At 37.1% G+C, this 11,236-nt stretch overlaps 1 protein-coding gene across 1 annotated transcript in view; it reads left to right on the top strand.

Moving 5' to 3' along the window:
* Positions 1 to 10,737, top strand: part of LOC127863607 (amiloride-sensitive sodium channel subunit beta-2-like) — a 15,118-nt gene extending 4,381 nt beyond the window's left edge. Inside the window, exons 4-13 of the mRNA XM_052403191.1 lie at positions 1 to 184; positions 2,543 to 2,804; positions 3,738 to 3,844; positions 4,103 to 4,266; positions 4,486 to 4,702; positions 4,898 to 4,967; positions 6,486 to 6,543; positions 7,268 to 7,335; positions 9,731 to 9,809; positions 10,104 to 10,737. The exon at positions 1 to 184 is cut by the window's left edge and continues 16 nt beyond it. Of these exons, the coding sequence (XP_052259151.1) occupies positions 1 to 184; positions 2,543 to 2,804; positions 3,738 to 3,844; positions 4,103 to 4,266; positions 4,486 to 4,702; positions 4,898 to 4,967; positions 6,486 to 6,543; positions 7,268 to 7,335; positions 9,731 to 9,809; positions 10,104 to 10,283 (1,389 nt within the window). The 3' untranslated portion in view covers positions 10,284 to 10,737. The remainder of the gene's footprint in view (positions 185 to 2,542; positions 2,805 to 3,737; positions 3,845 to 4,102; positions 4,267 to 4,485; positions 4,703 to 4,897; positions 4,968 to 6,485; positions 6,544 to 7,267; positions 7,336 to 9,730; positions 9,810 to 10,103) is intronic.
* Positions 10,738 to 11,236: the final 499 nt, after the last annotated feature.

Raw genomic sequence — 11,236 nt, 5'->3', positions numbered from 1 at the left:
TCAATAGAGGTGAATGCGGTTCCGGTACTGCAGTTCCCGAGCGTCACCATCTGCAACATCAACCCGTTGAAGAAGGACAACATGAGGTCGGGTCCATTTCAAGAGAAGAGCGCGGTGTTCACACTAGGCAAAGACGACATGATTTACGACGACTATTTGAACGATCTCATGAACGAAATGACAGGTAAGACGACATGCTTGATGAAGATTTCAAAGCGCCCTCAATGCAGGAAGAATTACATGCTCTTTGACGTCAATACTTGGACGACCATAAAGGCGAGCTTGTAGGTACGACTGTATGCATTATGACGACTACAAGTACGAACGTATTTGAGAGATTGTTGTTAGGAAGACATGCCCACTAAAGACTACAAGGGCAGACGCTTGCAGGAACTCAGAGTTAGGGAAGCAGGCGCCTGGACTTATCCAGGCGTTTTATAGCATAATAGAAAGAATATTTATTTATTTTTAAAAACATAAAGTCTACGTGTACGTCATAACTTTGAGTTAAGTATGTCGTGGAAACAATTAACCCATTTTAATATTTAATTGGATACAGGTATCATTTTAAAGAATTTTTCAAGCATGTAACTGTTTGGCTTCTGATTCGTGTCTATCATTTTGCTTTTGTAAACGCAAAAAAAACGCGTCATTGACCGTTAATCCATTTTAATCGATAACATCTTAAACACTTTAATTTTCATTTCAACACTTTTAACATAAACTAAATACGCTGATTGTTTCATTATTTGGAATGTATTATATTGCAGTATATTACGACTAAATTGCAGGAATTGAATATACCATTTGTCAACACAGTCCGATTTCAGTTATTTTGAAAGAAATAAGTATCACGTGCGTGATATACAAATTACGCCGTTGGTTAAGTCTTTGGTTGAAAACCGCTCAGAAATGTTCATTGTGACACATCGCGCAACTTTCTAAGCAATTGAAGCAAATAATTTATTGGTTTATCTGTCAGGCACATTAAATATCACGTGTTTACATAATTATATATAGCGTTTTAAGGTTCGTCTAAAAAACAAAATGTTTACGATCCATCATCAATTTGTGGGACCATCATTCTCCCTGAAAAATCACAATGTGTTATAAATGGCATTACAGCGTCTTAATCTAATAAAGTTTTCTGACTTATCATCTTTTTTAGACGTCAACAAAAATGTCCGCATTAATGTTTCCCAGTCGTCTCTAAATAAATAGAACGACGTGTTTCTAATGGGAGGATATGATCGTTAACATTGATTCTGTCAGTAATAGTAATTAAAACATAAATGAAGCGGAGCCTTATACAAAAGCTTCATTTGTTTGTGATATCAACTCTTCCCATATCACTGTTCAAAGCAATCAGCGAGTTGTATATAAAACTAATGAATATAAAGCTTCAGTCGTAAATCATATATTTCAATTAAACATTTCGAAACCAATTATACGCAGTTCAATAGCTATGACGATATATAAATTCCGCTGTGGACACATCATATAAAGTCGCTCGATATTGCCATGTCAGCTGGTCGCGATAGAGTACCGAGGGACGTTGATTTACTAATGGAACTATGATGGGAGGAAGTGGGGAGGCACGAGATGTTTGCTCCTGATTATGATCAATAAAACTTATCACAAACCGGTACAATTCCACTGAGCTTTACCAAACGCGTACTATAGAGCAACATTCGCGAAGTTGTAATATTAGTTTTGATGACTGAGCTAAAAATTTAAATACACGCTAACAAGACGACTATTTTCACAATCAATAACATGGCTACAGTGTCCTACTTTACCCGAAATCTACCCAAAGGTTTTTGTGTTCCAGACATTCAGGCATTCAAAGACAAATAATATCAGCTCCACTAAAGCCTCTGTATTGTACTGAGTATGTTGAGTCTGTGCCTTGCTGCTCTTCTATATTTTTTCTACTTCCCCTTTTCAACGACGCTTATACTCAATGAATGTGCAAAAACTCATATCATCACTCAGACGTCTTCAGAATACACATCTTGTTTAAATGTGTATGATTTTGCGCTCTGTTCATATAATGTAGACCTGATAATGATTTGGATGCTTTCTTTTAATGTTACAACATTTTCTGTTTTGTTCATACATGTAAATATGTAAATCATACTTTACGTATCAAAACATATTAGGGATATAGAGGGGAGAGAAAACGGCGTAAGCTTCCCACCAACCTCCCTAACATTTGCCAAGATTCGATTTTATTCAACCACCTTTACTTACTATAATGAAAACTGTACGATTTATGGATTTGCTGATTTACAATAAACATTCAGTATTGTAATTTTCGAACTTCACTTTTGCTTAATTTCTGATTTTCGTGGAGACTTGAGTTTGTATTTGTATGGCATGACATAAGAACTTTTCGCATCTAGTTATGGGCATGTGTTCGAACAAAACTGAACAGATTGACAATGATTATGTAAGTTTCGGCACTGTGAGTGAAATCAGCAAAAGACTAGTTTTATCTGCATTGCTTTTTTGAGTACCCAGCGTTCTTCTTTTTTTTCAGAAAATTCACGCGACGGCAACGTGAGCGATAACGAAATATCGTCGCTGATGCAGAAGAACGACTTCAACAAGTGGAACGTGCTACGTAATAACACGGAAATGGCGGAGGATTTCTACCGTTCCATGGACGACGGTCACGTGGCAATCCTGGCGTACTCGGACGTAGCGGCCAACATGAACGGCGAGGAGTTGCGGACATACGGACACCAGAGCGAGGACATGATCATCTCGTGCACCTGGCAGGGCATGGCCTGCTCGCCGGAGTAAGTCACATGGGAGGGCATAACCTGCATGCCGGAGTAAGTCGCATGGTAGGGCATGACCTGCTCGCCGGAGTAAGTCACATGGCAGGGCATGGCCAGCTCGCCGTAGTAAGTCACATGTCAGGTCATGGCCTGCTCGCCGTAGTAAGTCACATGGCAGGACATGGCCTGCTCGTCGTAGAAAGTCACATGGCAGGGCATGGCCTGCTCGCCGGAGTAAGTCACATGGAAGGGCATTGCCTGCTCGCCGTAGTAAGTCACATGGCAGGGCATGGCCTGCTCGTCGTAGTAAGTCACATGGCAGGGCATGGCCTGCTCGCCGGAGTAAGTCACATGGCAGGGCATTGCCTGCTTACCGTAGTAAGTCACATGGCAGGCATGGCCTGCTCGCCGTAGTAAGTCACATGGCAGGGCATGGCCTGCTCGCCGCAGTAATTCGCTTTGCGCCACACACAAACTTTGGTAAAATAGGTTATCTGTAAAATAAGTGCATGTTTCCGACCCACACCATCTATTTGAATTTCCAATGTATCAATGAGACTCGATCTGGGATAACTGGGCTAAATGCATGTGCGAAAAGCGTCGTCCCAGATTAGCATGTGCAGCCTGCAAAGGCTAAAAAGAGACGACACTTTCCGCCTAGACATGATTTTTGCTAAGAAAGCGACACGTGTCGTCCCTTATTAGCCTTTGCGGGTGCACATGCATTAAGCTCCGGTTTCGCAGAACGAGGCTCAATTCATGCACAGTGTCATTTAAGCAAGAGGCGTATATCCGTAGGTCACCAAGGTGCATTCAATCCGAAATATAATGCTAGCAGGTAATTTGTCATCAACTCGTTATGTCTTTTGCTTTTAGTGTATTTAGACCTATTTCAAATAAACACATGAACCCAATTAAACCAATATTGGTCACCTTGAATTCTATTTTCAGCAACTTCACCTACGTTCGCAACAACATGTATGGCAACTGCTACACATTCAATGCTTTCGACAACGGTCAAGATCCACTGACAACGAACTACCCGGGTCCACTTATGGGTGCGTGTTTGTGCATGAGCATTTATCATAGTTAGTTTAATAGCAGTGCGGGGCCTCACATGGGAGTATGCTTGTACTCGAACAATAGAAAGCGCAAAAGCAGTGCGTTGATTCTAAACGGTGTTTGCTTTTTAATAGAATATGTACCACAGTATGTGTTTAAATAGTGCGGGTCCTAACATGGGTTTGTTTCAGGGGTATGTTATTGATCCACATACTAAAGTCGAATAATTAAATTAATTGATATCGTTTATGCAGGCCTTACTCTGGAGCTGAACATAGAGCAGGGGCAGTACGTGCCGGCCCTGGCTCAGGACGCCGGGGTGAAGATCGTGATTCATGAACGGGGAACCTACCCCATACCGGAAGACGCGGGACTGTCGCTCCCGCCGGGGATGAAGACTTCCATCGGGTTGGACAAGGTAACACGTGTCCGCCATAAACATGCAGCGTCTGTAGATGCCTTCATCAGAACATGTTGACAAAAAACATAAACTAACACACAACCAGTTGTTGAGCAGAAGTATACATTGGAGTTATTTTGATATCGTTTGTGTTTGTAATAAGACTGTTCCGTTATATCATCGTTTGTAAGATGTCTATAGTTGTAAATGTTTAAACCTCTCTCCGATCCTCACCAGACTGAGTATAAGCGCCTCCCCCCGCCCCACGCTGACTGCGGCACGAGCGGCCAAGGCGTGGTGGACATGTATGCACGTGACTTCGGAACCGCCTACACCAAAGAGACTTGCCTCAAGTCATGTATCCAGGCCGCCTTACTGGACCAGTGCGCATGCGCAACCTCCATCTTCTACGTGCCACCTGGCGAGAAAGTCTGCTCAATGTCCGGAAACGATTGTAAGTTTAATGTGCTGAATCAACCAACCTTAGTTTTGCATCGTGCAGGCGTGGTCTATTTGGTTTCAAAACCAGATCGAAATGTACTATATATCACGATGCATTCGGTATTCCTTAACTAGTTTAACTAGTAAATACATGCACATTCTGTTTCGTGGGCGATTCATCTTCATATACATTACTTTTCATTCACAGCAACGTGCGTGTCCACAGTTACGGAGGCAGTCGTGGAAAGCTGCAACGGGAGGTGTCCGACACCTTGTGAGTAAGTGACAGTTAGCTATAAAATAATATAGGTACTACACAATTAGCTTAAAATGAATAAAAAATAATACGCTCAGGGATTTTACATCATTCATCATCATCATCATCATCATCATCATCATCATCATCATCATCATCATCATCATCTTCTTCTTCTTCTTCTTCTTCTTCTTCTTCTATACCATCACCATCACCATCACCTCCACCATCACCTCCATCATCATTATCATCATCATCATCATCATCATCATCATCATCATCATCATCATCATCATCATCATCATCATCATCATCATCATCATCATCATCATCATCATCATCATCATCATCAGCATCACCATCATCATCATTATCATCATCATCATCATCATCATCATCATCATCATCATCATCATCATCATCATCATCATCATCATCATCATTATCATCGTTGCAACGATTAACGTATGCGTTGGAGCGTACATATGTGCTGTTACAAGGCATGTTCGGCTTTCTTCCCAATTAGTGTCGTTGCATTTTGCTTTCTATTTGTTCGGTTAATAAACTCAATACCACATATTGAAGAAAAACATACACGAACAAACCAATAACAATCCAAAGTTGAGTACATTATATTCATCTTTGAACACTGCTATTTAAGCATTGATATTACAGGTAATGCATTTGTTAAGAGTTGTAACATTCGTCACATCCAAAGATGTGCTAGTAAAATTAATCTTTCCCTTGCATGTCTCTACACAATGAACTGTTTACTGTAAATGATCGATGTCAATTATAAAAGATAAATCATGTAACGCTGTAATGCTATGTACCACCGGTCTAGGTCGTTAATGCACTGCTCGGACCACAGTTCGTATTTTTTGTTCGTTGGTTATGAAATAAATGAACGCCGAATGTCTTGAGTAGTTAGTGTGAACAAATCCTGCCTGAATGTTGTACACTGTATATATGCATATATGATAATGAATCACTGAGCATTGAAGTATACGATTTACGAAAACTAATAAACTTGATAATTATGTAACAATTATGTTGAATGCAACTTAAAAAAAAATAGAACTGATTTTACAACTTTCTTTCATATTAGACTTATAATATTTGTGGGATACCTCCGCAAAATTTCAACATTTTTAAACGGAACTCATATTTAATATGCATGTTCTTTTATAAAATACGATATGCGTAGAGGTTTCGTTGACAAAGAGCACGCATAGTGTTGTATAACTTATCATTGACAATGAAAACCTATATTTGTAACAAATTTCAGCATAAAACCATAACGTTTTTTTATTGCTTAGACATTTATAAGATCCAGTAAGAATTGAAATAATATTCGAATGTTCTATGTTTATCGGCAAATAAACAACAGCAGTTTTGATCCGTTGCTACTCACAAAGAGTCCTCGCGGTTGGTACGCCTCAGCAGATGCTCAAATCGTTGTTTATTGACCGGTAAACAAAGACATATCGTCATTTATTTATTAAAAGAAATCATCTTATGCTTTTGTGTTTTTGCACAGCGACACCGTGTACTCCCTGATCACGTCTATGTCACAGTGGCCTTCTGAAAACTACGAGGTAAAAATGCTATAGCAAACCTTAACATTGGTAATAGTGAAATAGCAAACCTTTACATAGGTTGTATGGGTAAAGCAAACCTTAACATAGGTTATATTGGTATAGAAAACCTTCAAATATGTTCTATTGATATAGTAAACCTTCACATAGGTTCTATTGAAATAGCAAACCTTTTCATAAGTTCTACTAAAATAGCAAACCTTTTCATAGGTTCTACTGAAATACCAAACCTTCACATAAGTTCTACTGAAATAGCTAACCGTCACATAGGTTGTTGTGTTATAGCAAAACTTTACATAGGTGCGACTGTTATAGAAAACTTTTACATAGGTGCGATTGGAATTGCAAACATTTACATATTTGTTTTAATGGAATAGCAAACCACACATAGGAGTCTACTGAAAAACCATCACATAGGTATTATTGGAAAAGCAAGCCGTTACATAAGTCGTCAATTAAAACCAAATCTTCCCGCATGTTATACAGGAATGACAAACCGTCACATTGATTAGTATGTCAAACGTTTACATGGGAAATACTAGAACATTAAGCATTGACATCGGTAGACCTGCAAAAAGCAAACCTTCCTCGATATAAGATGACTATAGCAAACCTACACATGGACCACTTCTTTTTTTTTTAGATTAAACTTTTAGTACACTTTTGAAATATATAAAAGGAACACTTATATCCACAAGAAATACATATCTTTTGCGTTCTTCAGGATTATCTGGATTGCAAGATATCTAAAACGTCAAGCTATTTCATGGACAAAGAACAACGACAGGACAGGTATAAAAACTTATAAGATATGTTTGATATAAGTTCAGAAATAGCTAGGTTGAATGGTATGAACTTGTGATGTAGTATCAATCAGGCAAAGTGAGATATCTAGCAAGTAATGCGTGGTAACGTGCTGGTAAGGTGTGATGTATAGCGGGTGCGGAGTACTTTATATGTAGCCAGCAATTCATTACAGCAAGCTAGGGGTGAGTGAAATCCATCTAGTTATGCAATGTGTTAAGCTGGATATGGGTTACTTCTAGTAAAAACAGCATTAAAATATATTTAGGTGTAACTTTCGACAGTTCGTAAGATATGTTTGATTTTGCTAATTTACAATGTATAAACATGTGTTATGCTTAGCTTGGGCACGTATATCTTACGACTTGTTATATTTCACAAACAGGAAAAAAGCTATTTAAAGCTTAATTATTAATAATTAATCATTATCTGAGAAATATCATGACAGTTAACTCTTATGAAAATATTATTTTGTATAACTCAACTTTGAAAATTAATTAATGATAAAGATCCCGAAGGTAGCCCAAAATCCTTTATATATTGCAGGTATGGTATAAAGCTAGAAACCTTGAATTGATGGTACTTAGTTATGTGTAAATGATAAATAGCTGTGCGTGTAAGGTATTTAGATATGTGTATATGATAAAAAGATGTAGATATATTGTATTTAGATAAGTGGATATGATGTTTAGTTGTAGATGTACAGTATTTAGATGTTTGTATATGAAACATAGCTGTTTGTTTATGGTAATTAAATATATGTATAATATACATAGCTGCAGCATTTAGTTATTTGTTATCAAGCATGTAAATGGAAATGTATGATATTTACTATTTAAGTATCTTTTATGATACACAAATGGAGATGTATGTATTTATTTAGATATGTGTCCATGTATATGATACAATAATGTACGTGTATGATATAAAGAAATGCGTATATGATACATAATTGTAGAACTAAGCTATTTAGATATGTGTATATAATACATAGCTTTAGATGTAAACTATTTAGATATGTGTATATGATACATGGCTGTAGATGTAAGCTATTAAGATACGTGTATATGATACATAGCTGTTTATGTAAGCTATTTGGATATGTGTGCATGATACATAGCTGTAGATGTAATCTATTTAGATATGTGTATATGATATATAGCTGTAGATGTAAGCTATATAGATATGTGTATATGATACATAGCTGTAGATGTAAGCTATTAAGATATGTGTATATGATACGTAGCTGTAGATGTAAGCTATTAATATATGTGTATATGATACATAGCTGTAGATGTAAGCTATTTAGATATGTGTGCATGATACATAGCTGTAGATGTAAGCTATTTAGGCATGTGTATATGATACATAGCTGTAGATGTAAGCTATATAGATATGTGTATATGATACATAGCTGTGGAGATAAGCTGTGGATGTAAGCTATTTAGATATGCGTATATGATACATAGCTTTAGATGTAAGCTATTTGGATATAGCTATTTGGATATGTTTATATGACACATAGCTGTAAATGTATGGTATTTAGATATGTGTATATGATACATAGCTGAACATGTATACTGTTTAGATGTGTGTATATGATACATGGCTGTAGATGTTAGCTATTTAGATATGTATATATGATACATAGCTGTAGATGTAAACTATTTAGATATGTGTATATGATACATGGCTGGAGATGTAAACTATTTAGATAGGTGTATATGATACATAGCTGTTTGTGTAAGCTAATTGGATATGTGTATATGATACATAGCTGTAGATGTAAACTATTTGGATATATGTACATGATACATAGCTATGGTGTACGCTATTTAGATATGTGTACATGATACACAACTGTATATAGGTGTATGGTATTAAGGTACGTGTATATGATACATAGCCGTAGATGTAAGCTAATTGGATATGTGTATATGATACATAGCTGTAGATGTAAGCTATTTGGATATGTGTACATGATACATAGCTATGGTGTACGCTATTTAGATATGTGTACATGATACACAACTGTATATAGGTGTATGGTATTAAGGTACGTGTATATGGTACATAGCTGTAGATGTAAGCTATTTGAATATGTGTATATGATACATAGCTATAAATGTAAGCTATTTGGCTATGTTTATATGATACATAACTGTAGATGCAAGGTATTTAGATAGGTGTATGAGATACATAGCTGAACATGTATACTGTTTAGATTTGTGTATATGATACACAGCTGTATATGTATGATATTTATATATGTGTGTATAAAGCATATTTTTAGATGTATGGTATTTAGTTCGGCCAATTTGTATAGGATAAATAATGGCTTCACACCAACGTCATCATGCTGAACATAACACATGTATTATAGCGATACAACCCTGCTGAAAGTGGACGTTTTCTACACAAGGTTGATGCTTAAAAAAGTCGAACAGAAGAAAGCGTACGAAGTATGTTCGTGCATTCATTTTAAAATTAACTTGAAACGTAAATTTCGTTAGAGATATTTTCCGTGTTTTGTTCATGCACTCTTATATTCAATTTTAAAAAAGTCTGCAATATTTTTGAAAGGGCATCAATTAAAAATAGTATTTTTGTAAAGGAAATGTTTATGTTACATTTGCAGTTTAAGAAATTTTGGTCAATCGCAATTTAAAAATAACTTATTTTATGTTAAAAGAAATACATAATAAACCTGACATCTTAAGTTTCTCATCTTAGTATCTGATATCTGCCTTAATCAGTCTGAAAACCTGATATCTGACATCGGAGGCCAGCTGGGTCTGTGGTTGGGCCTCTCTGCAATCACGTTCGGCGAGCTGATTGATCTGTGTGTGTCCATGGGGAGGGCAGCACTCGACAAGTGCTGCGACCGGAAGTTGCATGAGGAGGAAAAACAAGGCAGTGAGTCTGACATAGCCTAGCAGACATGAAGGTTCGGACAGGTCCGCCGACTGGGAACATGCGCGGGCTCATGTGTGTTCGAGGTGCATTAACAGCTCTATCAGGAACGCATCATAATTTGTAACATCGCTGCGTGTTTAAGCTGTTGTGTTTTATTTTATTGTTTCTGTTGTATTTTATAATGTCATCTAATTATGTTTTGGCTGTACATGTATTTAACGTATCATAATTAAATCAATAGCAAGGACGCTACAAATTGTTGTACATGTAGGTTGGGTATAACAAGTATTTATTGCAGTACATTTCTTATTAGTTCTTTTTTGTAATAATAACCTCGTGTTTTTTTCCGCGGCTGAATAAGGAAATTAAACCAGTTGCACTCAGTCCCGGGGTTTACCCGTTAGACAGAGTAGGCAACTGCCTATGGACCCCGCGACTGTTCGGGGCCCCATGAGACCGTGACGATATAACACACTTTATATACTTACTTAGCCTAATCTAATGATTTGACTAAGCTTATTATTTTATATCAAGTGTATGTTCCGATTATTATTATTAGGCTTACCAAGTGAAAATCGGTGACGGTGTTCTTTAATTCTTGATATTATAATTATAATATCGTATTGGCAACACTGTTTTATGAAATTATATGACTAGAAAAGGTATTATTTTATGTCTTGCCAGCCTTGACACTGGTAGTTTAATTCAAACTAGATAAATCGATTTGGTACGAACGTTCTAGTACGCACTATGCCGACTAGGGGCCTTGGATATGGGACCCACAAGTTTCCCTGCCTATGGGCCTCCTCGGTGCTTAGCCGGCAATCGTTGCACTTACTAAAATAGTAATGATAACCAATCAATTTGTCGGTTCCAACGACCTTTAATCGAGCGCCAATGTTGAAAGTCGCACGATATATTAATCTCTTGGCATCCTAGAGCAAGAATACGCGTTTTCGGAGTAAATCTATTG

The sequence above is a fragment of the Dreissena polymorpha genome, unplaced genomic scaffold (genome assembly GCF_020536995.1).
Source record: "Dreissena polymorpha isolate Duluth1 unplaced genomic scaffold, UMN_Dpol_1.0 chrUn019, whole genome shotgun sequence".
In the NCBI taxonomy this organism is placed as follows: domain Eukaryota; kingdom Metazoa; phylum Mollusca; class Bivalvia; order Myida; family Dreissenidae; genus Dreissena; species Dreissena polymorpha.
Note: the sequence above shows the minus strand (reverse complement) of the source record. Positions and strands in the feature narration are given on the sequence as shown.